Here is a 14054-nt window from a genome sequence, read left to right as displayed (position 1 = left end):
CGTTTCCATCATGTATGAGGTAGCGTAATAGGATGCAGCCAAGGTGGTGAATGCTGAGAAGGGTTTTGACCACAGGGGCCACCAGTGCACACAAGGAGTCCCAGGAAAACCTGTCTGGAAAGACCCTGGGTTGGGAGCAAGTAGGAGGAGGCTCGGGAATTCAGCGCAAGGCAGAACGGCAGGTGCAAAGGCCCCGAGGTAGGAACGTCGCAGCCCTCACTCTACGTCGCCCCCACCCCTGCAGGCCTGCAGAGAAATCTTAGCATCTTCATCTCTTACAGAGTCGGGGTGGGTATTACGTCAGGGAGGGAGGAGGGCCTGGGGGCCGTGGACTGAGGGAGGGGGCAGAGCTGCGGCAGGCGGAGGCCAGGGCAGGCCCGGGCCAGCTCCTGTCCACCATCCACAGCCGGGGGTGTGGGCAGACCCCATCTCCTCCTGTGCGGGCACCCCGCGAACGCTGTTCTAGAAAGCTCTCTCTAGCTGTTGGGTTTCTGTGTAACCCGCACCCAAGTATGGGACCTGCTCCAGGGTTAGAAAGGTGCCGCCACCTCATCCTGCACTGAGGTTATCCCCAGGGCTTTGTCTGACTGTCAAGGAGGGCTGGGACCCGCCGCCTCCGCCCCGACGCCCACCTCCCCAGTAGTCACTGGCAAGCTGATGCTCCGAGAAGAGCCAGGGCAGGGGTGGAGTCAGCCCCTGTGCCCACACCTCTACGTGGCCGGCGCGGCCGGCTGCAGGACCCCCGCCTGGGATTTGGGAGACTTGGGCTGCGGCTCTCGGTCCAGCCTTGCGCCCCGTGTGGGGACAGGGCGGGGGCCACGTGCGGAGGCGGGGTCGGGTGAAAGGCGGGAGCTGCGGGGGAGGGCCTGCAGCGTCAGTGCCGATCTTGGTGCCGGGGCATCCACACCAAGGTAGAGTGAGCATTGATGCCCTGCCCTGGCCATGGAGAGACCATCGGCCTCCAGAGTCCCCTCCGCGTGCTGGGGTAGCTCCCCCGGGGCCCTCTCTGCCTCCGGGGGGCCAGCCCGGTGCTCCAGTGGGGGCAGGGCCAGACCCCTGGTCTGGGGTGGGGCTCCTGGTGTGCAGAGCTCAGCACATAGCGGGTGCTCAGTAAACGCCTGTTGGACCACTAGGCCCAGAGCCCACACAGCACGTTGGAGGAGCAGGTCTGGGGCCCCAGACCACCCAGGCAGGGAGGCCCCTCCAGCCCCCACCCCAGCCTCCACCCACTTTCCCTCTTGGGAGAGAGATGTAGACGAGACTGGTTCACCCACCTCTGCCTTAAGATGCCAGTACTTTCCAGGGGGCAGAAAGAACTATCGGTCACTCTCACTTTAGCGTGAACGAGCTTGTTCAAGGGGGAGATTTGCGTAGAAGCTGGCCCCCAGGCCAGGGAGGCTGGGAAGGTTGCAGCTGCTCATGGACTGGGGCTTGCCCCTGCTTCCCCCACCACCTGCCGGGGATGGCGGCCCCAGAGGTGGGGAGATGCCGGCCCCTCGTCCAGGGAGCGATGAGACAGTGTATCAGCAGCCCTGTTCATGACCAGTTTCCTTGAGCCACTGGCTTGAAATCTCCTTTGCAGAATTCTGCAGATGTGGGTGGAAACTGACGCGAGGCTCTTGGTTTTCTGTTAGCGTCTGTATCTGCGCCATCGGCCGAGCCCCATCCAGGCGGGCTCCCCGTCCCTGCAGTGACTGTGGTGGCAACTACCCTGTGACCCTGTAGTAGTTTCGGCAGCTAGGAAGGCCCACGTGGTGCAGGCGTGGCCCGGCCCGACGGAGGTATAGTTTTCAGCTCAGAGCACTCAACCAGAAGTTGCCGCCTTCCCACCAAATGGCTCCCTCTGCCCACACGGGGGAGGGGTGTCACTCCCGAGGAACCAGCAGATACAGCATTGGTGCAGGTGTCTGCAGGGCAGGGAGTCTCTCCAGGTTCCATGCTGCACGGACCTCTGCAGCCTCAGAACAGAACAGGAGTCCCTGGAGCGCTGAGAACAGCGCAGTTGATACTCCGAGAGAAGCGGGCAGGACAGAGCCGGGCCTCGAAGCCAGGGCAGGGAAGGGGGCACCCCTGGATATGGGCATAGAGGGGTGGTGGTGTCAGCAGCCACACACCCACCTCGCGGCTTGTTCCCAAGGTGCAGACTCAGCTAGCCTTGGGCCGCGCTTGGGAGGGACCATCACGGGATGAGAGGGCAGAGGCAGGGCCTGCAGAGACCAGTGGCTGGAGAGGCGGGGGACAGGACGGCAGGCACAGGGCAGCAACCCAGCCCGGGGTCCACTCGGGAGCGTGGGTGATTCCCAGGGAGTGTGCAGGGGTGACGGGGCGCTGGCCTCACGCCGATCGGCCGTGTGTGGGTGTGTGCGGGGCGCTTCTGGGGGACTGGCCACAGGGGCTGAGGTCAGCTGACCCGCAGCGCTAACCACTGCATTCCCCTCCCCATGACGCCCATGCATCCGGGTGCAGTGGGGCTGGGGCCGCCGCGGGCCAGGACCACGCTTTGAGGCAGTAATTACGCATCTCTGTCCCAGGGGCCAAACTGGAGAGGGCATCCAGGGAGGTGTTTGTTGTCGCCTGTGAGTCAGGAGCTCACGAGGAAAGTGGGGCTGGCGAGGCAGAGAAATTATGGCCTTGGTGCTGCCGCATGCAGCTGCCAGCAGTTCTGGGCCAAGGCCGGCCCCCAGCCCTGCACAGTGGCCGAGAGCCCGCCAGACGCCTGTCGCCTGTCCCCGGCGCCTCAGCCCACACAGCCGTGCACTCAGCCACGCTGCCACCTTGGGGAGGCTGAGCCTCTGCTGCACTCGGGCCCAGAGAAGACGCACACACACACACACACACACACACACAGCCGCCCACAGACACTGACAGACGCACACGCTGCACCCCAGGAGCTCACACACTCAGCGCCACACACGCAGCCGCGGCCCAGAGGCCTGAGGCCACTGCCCTGCTGGACGGGAGTGGGGCAGGGAGAGGGTGGGCCCGGCCTGACTGCCGCCTCCCTGTGCCCAGGGGCCACCAAGGACATGGGCAAGATGCTCGGGGGCGACGAGGAGAAGGACCCTGACGCCGCCAAGAAGGAGGAGGAGCGGCAGGAGGCGCTGCGACAGGAGGAGGAGGAGCGCAAGGCCAAGTACGCCAAGATGGAGGCCGAGCGCGAGGCCATGCGCCAGGGCATCCGCGACAAGGTGTGCGCGGGGACGGGGACGCGGTGCTGCGGCACGAGGACCTCCTTGCCCCCCTTCTTTGCAGCGCTAGGACAGACCTGGGGGGTGGGCCAGCGGGAGGGGCACAGGCAGCTGGGGTCACCGCACCCCAGGGTGCACGCCTGCCACACGGGCTTACCGGGACGGGGGTCACTCTATGCGGCCCCGAGTCCTTCCTGGCCCTGACGGCAGGGACCCGCTCGCATGCTCCCGGGCTCCGCACACGGGGTCAACCCTAACCCAGCTCTTCCTGTTGCTGACCCCCGGGGCTGCCCCAGAGGACCCGGTGGGGGGCCGCCAGAGGGAGGGCAGGGCAGTCAGGGGCTGGCCCACAGGCAGGCCCTGGTGGGTGAGTCGTCATGGGCGGGGGAGGCACCTCACTACCCCTGGGTGGGCCTCAGGGTGTTGGGGGAGTGGGTCTGTGAGCTGTGAGGTCTGGCTGGGGGCTGGCTGCAAGCTGGAGGCCACGACCTTTTCCAGAACCATCTGGGCGACCTTTCCCTGTGCGTAAGGGCAGTGAGAGCATCGTCCCAGGTGCGGAAACCGAGGCCCAGAGCAGGGGCGGGTGTATGAGGCTGAGTCGGCAGCTAGGCCACAGGTGGGCTGTGCCCCAGGGGCATGTCCACCACCCAGCCTCAGTTGCCCATCCAGCGCCTGGGTCAGAAGGGCTGGAGAGGCCGGGAGAGGGCAAGTGTAGGGCAGCAGCTCTGGCCTTGTCCAGGGTGGGCTGGGCTGGGCGTCAGGTGGAGGACAGGAGCCCTCCCTAGGAGCCCAGGGCGTCCCTGAGCCATGTGGCCTCCCAAGGTCCACACCATCTCGGGGCTCGCCCGCCACCCTTGGCCCCGCACAGCCCAGGCCCCTCCATCGAAGGTGCTCGATTCCAGTCACTGGATCCTGGGGCCCAGGTGGGGAACTCAGTTTGGGGGGTGCTGCTTCGCTTGCTTCTGTCCTGGCCCCTCACCTCTACACCCCCGTCTCTGGGCCCGAGGGAAACGCTCCCAGACATTGGGGATGAAATCTGTGGGTAGGAGGCCAGGTGGGGGGCGGTGGGGGCCTCCCGAGGGCATCTCCACAGTCCCCAGCCCTAGGGGGACCAGCCAAGGTACTCGGGCTTCGGGGCGGGACGGCTCAGACCGCAGAACCCTCCCACCTACTTGGTGTCTCAGCACCTCAGCCTGATGCAGAAGCTGAGGCGGGGACACAGGCGGGGCGCCTGCAGGTCTCTGAGCCCACAAGGGGTCCCCCACATTGACAGGGGCATGGGGGCCACTCACCCTGAGGTCCCCCCACTGGTCACTGGACACCTTTCCTGGGACCTGCAGAAAGTTCGAGTTAATTTTGCTGGGTTGGCAGCTCGTGAGCCCCCCACCCCCAGGACCAGCCCTGCTGCCATCCTGAGTTGAGGACTCGGCTTTTTGAGCTGTTTGCAGAAGAGCCAGGAAGTGCGCACCATGAATCAGACAGCAGAGACAGCCAGACCCCACTCAGGCTGTGCTGGGGGACATCAGCGTAGCCATCGGGAAATGGAGGACAGGGCTGGGGGGAGTCAGAGGATAGAGAGACAGAGACAGAGATACAGACAGAAACAGACAGACAGAGAGAAAGAGAGACAGAGACAGAGACAGAGTGGGAGCCGCCCAGGCAGAGTGTCTTCTGAGAGGGCAGTAATGGGGGGAGCCCCGAGGGTGGGACAGAGACTGAGAGATGGGGGGAAGGGGAGGTCCATCTGTCCACTGTCCATCTGTGTTCAGCCAGCCTGCCAGCCATGGCTTTGCCCCAGGTGGACATCTAGTGGGGAATCCTGGGGGGTGAGCTTATTCGTCCCAGCCCTCGAGCCCCCAAAACAGGTCACAATGTGTGGCCAGGTCGGAGCCCCCCTGGGGGTGTGGCGCTGTGGGCACGGCTTCTCCAGCCTCCCCCCTTGTGAGCCAGGTGCCCAGTGAGCCCCTGCCCCAAGCCTCGGGAACTATCCAGGGGCTCAGGTATGCACGTAGGTTGGGGCCAAGGCTCAGCCAGGGTGTGGGTGGGGGGCGGGTGCTGACAGTGTGGGTTTCTGTTCATAACACACTCTGCTCATTTTGCCTTTAATAGGAAAGGCCCTTCTGACCCTCCTCTCTCTAGACCCGCCAGTGGCCCCCATTTCTCCCAGGGCCCCAGCCCTACGTGTGCAGTGACCTCTTCCTCCCCCCGCACTGCAACGGGGCTCCCACTGCCCCAGGGCCTTTGCATGACTGACTGCTTCTCTCTGGAGCTCCCTGAGGCTCTTCCCTCCCCTCCCCCTCCCCGCTCCTTTCCTGTTTTATTTTGCTCTGCACCTGCCTTCATCTGACGCACTCATACTTTTTACTTGTATGCTGTTCATTGTCCTTCCCTCACGGGGAGGGCAGGAGCTTTGACTGCTTGCACTTGGTGCTTGGATGCTAAGCTAGCAGTGAGTTAATGAATGAATGAGTGAGTGAGTGATGAGTGAGTGAATGAATGAATGAGTGAGTGAATGAATGAATGAGTGAATGAGTGTGTGAATGAATGAATGAGTGAATGAGTGAGTGATGAGTGAGTGAATAGGCATCAGCTCCAGGGTCCTCTTCGTCCTCTGGGACATCTAGTGGGACTTAAAGGTCACAGAGTGAGTCCCAGTGGAAGTGGGGATGTGCCCCACCCTGAGGGCAGCTGAGGTCCTGCAGCTCCATGTGAGGCCAGGGGGCCGGGTGACCCTCACCCACCCCCATCCCCCAGCCAGGGACGGGCGATGGATCATGTGCTCCCCTGTCCTCAGGACCCCAGCTTCTGGGGCGGCCACATGGAAGGCTGCACCCCTTGGCAGAGCCCCAGGGCCCTCCAGCCTGTGCCCCGTGGGTCCCCTGGGCAGGGGTCCTGCTTCCCCAGACGAGCACCCCGCCATCTGGGGCCCGCGTTGGGCGGGTGAGCGCCTTCGCTTCTGAACCGCCTGCACAGGCCCCGGGCTGCTCCTAACCCCCGCCAACCCCCAGACCCACCACGGCTCCACCAGCCGCAGCGGCAGGCCTCATCCCACCGTGCCCGGGCCTGCTTCGTGCGCACATCCGGGGTTTGATCTGAGCCACCCAGGGGCCGGGGTGGTGTTCGCTGAGTCCAGTGGCCAGGGCAGGGGTCAGAGCTGGCCCCCGCCCCGCGCACTGGCTGGGCCCAGGTTTCCTCACCGGCCCTGCCAGAGCAGTTCTCCTGCTGTCGGGGGTGAGGCGGGACTAGTGTGCCTGGGCGCGTTCCTGGAGGGCAGCCTGCAGGGACGGTGTGGGGTGTGCTGGGGAGCACATAGACGCCTGCCGAGGCCCCCCGACCACCAGAGCTGAGTCCGCCGGGTGGGGGCCTTTCCTGGGTGACTGCAGAGCTAACCAAGGCGGTGGCCACTGGGCCAGGCCTGGGGGTGTGCAGGGAAGAGGGCGATGGTGAGCTGCCCCCACTCGTGGGTCAGAGGCAGCTCAGGACAGGCCTGCCGCATTCTGGACGCTGGAGCCCCAGGAGCCTCAGGGCCCCCCTGGCGGTGCAGGGTGCAGGCCAGAGCACACCCCTAGCCCCGGCTGTCCTGACTCTGAGGGGAGCTCAGCGCCTGGCGCCCCTGCCCACCAACCCGTCCCCCTCCCCAGGCCCCCAGGCCCTGCCACCGCGAAGTCCACCGGACACCCGTGTCCTCGGAGTCCTTCTCCACCCGGCATGCTTAGGCAGCCCCCTACTGCCCTCCTGCTCCCCACAGGTGGGAACCCTGGCCTTCAGGTGTGGCTCCCCCAGTGGCCCCCGCTGGCCCCGGGGCTCCAGACCCACTTCCTCCAGCCTTCTCCTGGTGCCCTGTCTCCCCACCCACTCCCAGACCTCATGGCTGGTCAGAGAAGAGGGTGCAGAGCTGCATGGCACGGGATCCCATCGAGCTGCGCCGTACAGGGCCCCATCGGGTCGGCAGGGCTCCATCAGATGGGGGCCGAGGGGCCAGGCCGGGGTCACGCGTCGTCTGGGCGCCCCGCTCCCCAGACGACCTCATCTGCATTCGGGACTTATCATCTCACGCGCCGGCTGGGGCTGCGCTGCGCGGGTCCAGGTCGGAGGGGAGGCTGGCCCACCTGCGTCATTTGCATACGCTCTTCCTGATTTGCATACCCACCTTCTGGTTTGCGCCGCACTGCCAGGTTTGGTGCTTCCAGCTGCCCGCGTTCTGCAGCCTCGAGCCACAACCACCCTCAAGCCAGCGCTGAGCTGGTGGGTCCGAGTCGATCCAGCCCCCACATCCCAGGTTTGTGCTGAGAATAACTGGTGTGGGCACATACGGATTCTCACTGGTAAGGAGCACCGCATTGCCCAGGGTGCTGGCCGCCCTGGGCTCCCTCCCGGCCACAGGGTGTGCGGTGGGGCCCTGCTGTCCCAGTGGTTGAGGAGAATAGTGGGTGTCCAAACCGGCTCTCAGCCAGACCACATCAGAGCCAGGCTCTGGGAGGGACCCCAGAGAGTAAGGTGGCCCTCAGGTTCGCCCAGAGTGGCGTTAGCCTTGGAATGACCTTGAGCCTCAGTGGAGCAACTGGGTTGGGGCCTGGAGTCTCCTTCCTGGACCCTAGAGGGGAACACGGGTCCCTTCCCAACCCCGAGTCAGGGAGGTCCCTCTGCTCGACCACATACCGCATGTTCCCGCTCTTACGTGTGTGCCATTGTCACCCGCCCGTTCTGCCAGCACCGTGTGTTCCCCTGAGCATGTGCACCTTTGCTGTGAGTGTGTGTGGGCTTCAGCCACCACAGCGCCCCGTGGTGAGGAGGTCGCGGCAGGTGTGGTGACCCAGGAGGAGGGCCATGCTCCTAGGGCCAGTCCACCCGAGTGGCTGCAGTGTGGTCGGCTTGTCGCACTCTCTGCCCTGAGCTGACCTGACGGTGCTCAGTGGGGAGGCCCTCTGGGTAGCGTGCCGCTGCTCAGAATATACTCTGGTGCCGTACACCCCCCACCCCGCATGGAGACCCTTTCCCCGCTCCTGGCTCTTGTTCACGGTGCAGAGGGGCCTTCAGGCTGCCTAGAGCCCCTGCTGAAGAAGGGTAGACAAACCCCTCATCCCTCCCTCCTCAGTGGCTGAGGGGACCCAGGCTGCGCTCTGGTCACCGGTGGGCCAAGAGCATGGCCTCCCTCTCTCAGACTCTGCTGAATGTGGGCCTTGCCTCCCCCATGCCTGAAGCCATCCTCAGCCTCGAGGGAGGAGGTGGGTGCAGAGGTTTCCCTCAGTAAGCTGGGGAGTGGGACACAGCCAGCCCCCACCCCCCCAATCTGGAAACAGAGGGAAGGGTCTTCTTGGAGTGCCAGGGTGCCCTTCCCCTCCACACACCCCCACACACCCGCCATGAGCACCAGAAGCAGAGCCCACCGCTTCTTTCAGGAGGGGCTGGTGAGGAGAGATGACCGGGCATGGGAGATCCTCCCCAGGACCAGCAATCCTGCACTGTGTGCTCCCCAGGAGGATTCTGCAGCCTGTCAATAACTGATAATCGACCATCGCTGACACCCACACGTGCTCCCCAGTGCTTCCTCTTTACCCTCATCAATGCTTCTGCTCCCAGACATTCCCTGTGTAAGCCAGGACCTCAGACCTGGCCACGGGGCACCCTTCTCCCGAGCCTGGGCGGGTCCTGAGCTCTGCCCATCAGGTGGGCAACCTGCCCCCCAACGCACCAGGCCAGCTTGGTCCCACCTGGTTCCCACCAGCCCTAAGGCAGGAGGTGTTTCCTGGTCTCGTGGCCGCATGACCGCAGGCGCACACGCATCAGTGCTCTGTTCATCCGGGAGGGCTGGTCAGGATGCTGATGGGCCTGGCGGAGGTGGGGGCTCGTCTCCTAGAAATTTACTTCCTCAGTTCTGGAGGCTAGAAGTCCAAAATCAAGATGTCAGCAGGGCTGTGGTCCCTCTGAAACCTGAGGGGGAGAATTCTTCTCTCTTCTAGCTTCTGGGGGCTTCCGGCAATGCATGTGTCCTTGGCTTGTGACAACGTCGTTCCGAACCCTTTCTCCGTTTTCATCTTCTACTCTGTGCATCCTTTTCTTTCTCTTACAGGGAAACTCTCTTTGGATTTAGGGCCCAGGAAGAGCTCGTCTCTATTCTTACCTTAATTGTATCTGCAAAGACCCTATTTCCAAATAAGGTCACATTCTGAGGTTCCAGGTGACATGAATTTTGGGGGGACACCATTCAATCCACTGATGAGGGGAGATTTGGGCGAGGGTTCAGGGCAGAGACACACGCGGGAAACCAGAATTGGGGGCTCTCAGCAGTGCCCAGGGGTGTTGCTGAGGGCACACCTAGATGGGGTTCCAGGACATCCACCTGGCAGTGACCGCTGGACACGGAGAATGCAGAGTGACCCTCCAGGGACTGGGGTCTTGGTGGCATCCGGGGATACTTGGCCAGGCAGGAGGGTGTGGCCACATGTCGCCGGACCGAGGATCTGGGCTGCGTGGGGCCCGCCAGCCACAGAACACCGGCTTCTCCACCGCTGTGGGCAGGCATTCTGCCCCGGCTCCCTGCGCTCCGGGACCGCAGCCCAAGGCGGGCTGAGGACTGCGCCCACTTCCCCGGAAGGCGGGACCGCGGGAGGGCGGGGCCAGGGGTGGGGCGGGGGTCACGGCCTCAGAGCCCCGCCCCCACGGAGAAACTCGACCTTCGTCCTCCCCCTCCCCCGCTCCCTCTCCCGCAGTTCCACCCTCAGCGGGGTCCCCCGTCCAGGCTCCCGCCCGTCGCCCCCGCCCTCTCCGATGGGGTCTCCCCGCCCCTCCCGGCAGCCTCCGGGATGGGGACCGCCCCTGCCAGGGGTCTTGGTGGTCGTCCGCTCCCGCACACGCCTTTCTCAGCCGCAGGTGCTGCCTCCAGAGGCCCCTCGGCCGATCGCGCAAGCGCAGGGTGGGTGTAGCCCGCCCGGGTCCCGAGAGCGCCCCTCCCGGGGCCGGGACCCGGGGCCGGGACCTGCCCGCCTGAGCCCTCCCGCCCTGTCCCCCGCAGTACGGCATCAAGAAGAAGGAGGAGCGCGAGGCCGAGGCCCAGGCCGCCATGGAGGCCAGCGCGGAGGGCAGCCTGACGCGGCCCAAGAAGGCCATCCCGCCGGGCTGCGGGGACGAGCCGGAGGCAGAGGAGGAGAGCATCCTGGACACGGTGATCAAGTACCTGCCCGGGCCGCTGCAGGACATATTCAAGAAGTAACGCCCCTGGAGCTGGACAGGAGCCCGGAGCCCCGCCCCTCGCCCACCCCCGTCCTGCCCTCCGCGGAGGCGCCTGAAGGGATGTCGGGAGCAGAGTGCAGCCCCCCAACGCCAATATAAGCCATAGCCCTAGGTCTATCCGCGCCTGGCCCCCGCAAGCCTGGGGAGCCTCCGCCCGCCTCTCACCCCATCCCCGCACCGCCATCGCCACCGCCTCCGAGGGAGGGGCGCCTGGCCCCCCACGGCCCCCGCGGTCCGGGCTGCAGGCCCCGGGGACTAGTCCACGGCCTCCTCCGGCAGCGGGTGGATTGGACCTGCCCCAGAGCCTGGGAAGCCCCTTCTCGCTCCTCCCTTCACCGCCCACCCAGCAGGGCCCGTGGCCAGGGACACCAAAAGGCCCGGCCCTGCGTTGGTGGGCGCCTGTCGGGCCCACGCTCGGGATCACAGCCATAGTAGGGGGCGCGGTCGTGAGGCCGGGGTGGGGGCTGGGAGAGGCGAGCAGCTGGCGCCTGGGGCTCAATCCCCGGGGTCAGCCTGGACCCCAGGCCCTACCCCGCACCGACGCCCGGGTTGCTGAATCTGCCGTCCACCGCTCTCCATCTGCACCCCTTCCCTTCTTTGTCCACCTGTGTGTGTCTGCCCGCTCCCTCCTCGGCCCCCTCCTCGGGAAGGCTTTGCTTCTTAGGACTGCTGTGGCCCGTTCTCTTCTCCAAGAAGGGAGAGAAAGCGATAGGCTTAGGGGGACACTCTCAGACCCCCGTCCCTCACACACCCCTGTCGCTCAAGCTCTTCGGCGTCCGTGAGACCAGCTGAGCCCGGCACACTCCCCTCCCTGGTTGGCACCTCCTGTCCCCTCCGAGGCTGCTCGGGGGACGCCCTGCCCTCACCCTCCGAACACCCACGCCTTCACCCAGAACCGGAGAGGAGGCCCAGAGCCCTGTGGGCCGAGCGCTGTGCAGGAGGGTGTGGCGCGGAAGGCCGGCCCCGCTCCCTGCAGGCCCTTGAGGGGGTCGTCCCAGCCGCAGAGCCCGCCCGGTTGGACGGAAACGACCGCGGACCTCCCAGTGCCCCCGTGGCCTCTGCCCTTGTGTAATTTGCATCACAATATGTCGAATCTCAGGTAAATGAGGTCTTCTGTGTTTGAGGAGTTTTATCTCGACAGAAAGCCCATCACCTCGGTCCCTGGGGCCCTTTCTGTCCACATCAAAAGTTCATCGTGTCCAGTGTTGCGGGCCCGGGGCGCAGCCTTCCCCAGCTCCTTAGAGAAGCCATAACGACTAGACGGCAATACCGACCCCTGGCGCCCACCCCCACCATCCCCCGCCGTCCGCGCTGCGCCCCGACACCTCCCGCTTCCTCGTCTTTTTTTAAATGCCTGTTTTCACACTTTAAAAAGCCAGCTCTGAGCAGACAGGGCGTCGTCTCGTAGAAACCCCGCATCCCGTCCCCAGCGCGTGGGGCGCCTGAGCAGCCGAGCTTAGTGTAGACCGTGGATGTCCTCTGTCCGTCTGTCCCCGCGCCTGCGCTTCCTCCTGCATGTCGGGGGCCGCTGCGTGTGTTCTCTCTGGATGGAATCACAGCCAATAAACACCACAGTGATTTAATGCGTGCGGCCATTCCCTCCGGAGCCCTGATTTCCCTGGGAGGCGATGGGGGTGGAGGGTGCAGCCGGGGTCATGGCGGGAGGGCCAGAGCCCGCCGGGATGCACACCCTTTGGGCCCTGTTGGACGACCCCCACTAGCCCCTGCACCCGGCCAGATGGGAACACCTTCCCCTTTCGCTGGGGCCGCTGCTGCAGGGGCTCCCCACCGCCCTTTCTCATTAAGGTAGTCCCGGCCAGAGTCATCTCCCCCAGAAATGCAGCCCGGCCCCTTCCTCAGCGCCCCCTCCCCCCAAGTCTCCCACCTGCAGCACAGGCCCCATCCCAGGCCTTTCCCGCCCCACGGCTATACCGGTCCCTGGGGCCCAGGTCCCACTGTGCTGGCCACACCCTGGGCCCAGCGGGGGACTGAGGTTCAGCCCTGGGGTCCTGCCCGTCGTCGGTCTGGTGGTGCCATCCCTCCTCCCTGTGCCCTCAGGGAGGCCTCTGTGTCCCACGCCTGCCTGTCGAGGCTGAGGCCTGACGAGGTGCCCATGGGACCTGCTGGCTCTGAAGCCTGGCCCGGGATACCCCGACTCCACCCCGAGATGCCACGGCCACTTGTGTCCCCAGAAAGGCTTTGTTTGACCTCCATTTCTGGGGGCCTCTCTCCTGGAAAGTGGTATCTGTGACCTTCCTCACACTGCTGGCTGAGAATGCACGGGAGCCTTCCAGTAGAACCTGCACAGTCTCAGCAAACAGAAAAGGACACACTTGTCCCCCTCCCCACCCCCATTCCTCTTCCCCTCCCCACCGAGCTGTGCCCAGAATACTGCCCTGGACCCATTGCCCCTTTGCCTCTGCCTCAGAACGTGGACAGAAGCCTTTGTAGCCAATTCTGGCTTTGGGATCTGCGAGCCACCGTCCCCAGCATAGCTGCTCTTAGGAGGGCACCCCAAACAGGCCCCATCATCAGTCTCCACCCCCAGCCCCCACCCCCAGCCTGGCCTGGACTCATCTCAGTCTTGAGCAGTGAGCCAGGTGTGCCGGTGACCTGGATCACCTTCCCTTGGGACCCCAGCCAGCCCTTCCTCAGTGCCTGGTGGGGCAGACCCCTTGGGTGCCAGGTCCCAGGACTCTAGGGAGAGGCACTCGTTCACTTCAGGCTTGCTGAGCCCCCATGCTGTGCAGAGCTCTGTTCTAGGCACCGGGGGTAATTGAGGTCCCTTCCTCCTGGGACTGATTGCTCCAGTGGCCAGATGATAAACACATAATAAGTCAGGTGGTGGTTTCTTCCGTATAGGAAATTGAGCAGGATAAGGGGGCAGAGAGGATGGTAGGGTAGCTATTTCACCCCCGAAGAGGTGACATGTGCAGACAGGCCCCAACGAAGAAAGGAGGGAGTCCCGTGGGCCTCTGGTGGGAGAGCATTCCAGGCAGGGAACAGCAGCGCCAGGGCCCTGAGGCAGGAGCCAGCTGAGCACTTCAGAGTGGCACTGGGACCCCGCCGACCGTGCCCTTTCCCCTGGGCTTGCTTTAGGACCACACTGCCTCTTCACAGAGTCTCCTTCCTTTCAGAACAGTTAACTCTATTTTGACAAAGCAGAGCACGCTTTGATACTTGGCCCCCCAGAGACGTCCTCCACTGCTCAGGCAGGCAGGTCCTCGCCCTGGTCCCTGTGGGCAGCCAGCCCGGGGCAGCACTCTGCTTGGATTTGTTGTCTCTCCTCTCAGGCGCCCTGCACTCGCCCAGCTGTACGAGTCACCAGCCACTTAACCATCAAGGCTGTCAGGACACATTTTTAAAGATCTGGCAATAAAGGACCATTTTGTCTAGTTGTGCTAATCCGCAGCTAGACAATCCTGCCGTCCACAATCGCAGCCAGCGGGGCTCGGTGAGCCCTGGGTCTGGGCCACCTGTCCACACAATTGAGAACCTGCTCCACTCCCGCCTCAGCCGGTTCCCGTCAGGTCCGAAAGGAGGGGTAGCGTCTCGGGTGAAGGGTGGGTCTCTTGGAGCCGGGCTCGCGCTCGGGCCGAGGCGCGGGGTTGAGGGGGTCAAACTGGGGAGCCTGGC

At 64.7% G+C, this 14054-nt stretch overlaps 1 protein-coding gene across 1 annotated transcript in view; it reads left to right on the top strand.

The window, feature by feature from the left end:
- CPLX1 (complexin 1) overlaps positions 1 to 10398 on the top strand; it is a gene marked incomplete at both ends in the record, with an annotated part of 35936 nt that extends 25538 nt beyond the window's left edge. Inside the window, 2 exons of the mRNA XM_079705600.1 lie at positions 3013 to 3188; positions 10201 to 10398. Coding sequence (XP_079561726.1) covers positions 3013 to 3188; positions 10201 to 10398 — 374 coding nt within the window. The remainder of the gene's footprint in view (positions 1 to 3012; positions 3189 to 10200) is intronic.
- Between the last annotated feature and the right edge of the window lie 3656 nt (positions 10399 to 14054).

This window comes from Hyperoodon ampullatus (assembly GCF_949752795.1).
Source record: "Hyperoodon ampullatus genome assembly, chromosome: 1".
NCBI classification, from domain to species: Eukaryota; Metazoa; Chordata; class Mammalia; order Artiodactyla; family Ziphiidae; genus Hyperoodon; species Hyperoodon ampullatus.
This window is presented reverse-complemented; position numbering and strand designations above follow the sequence as displayed.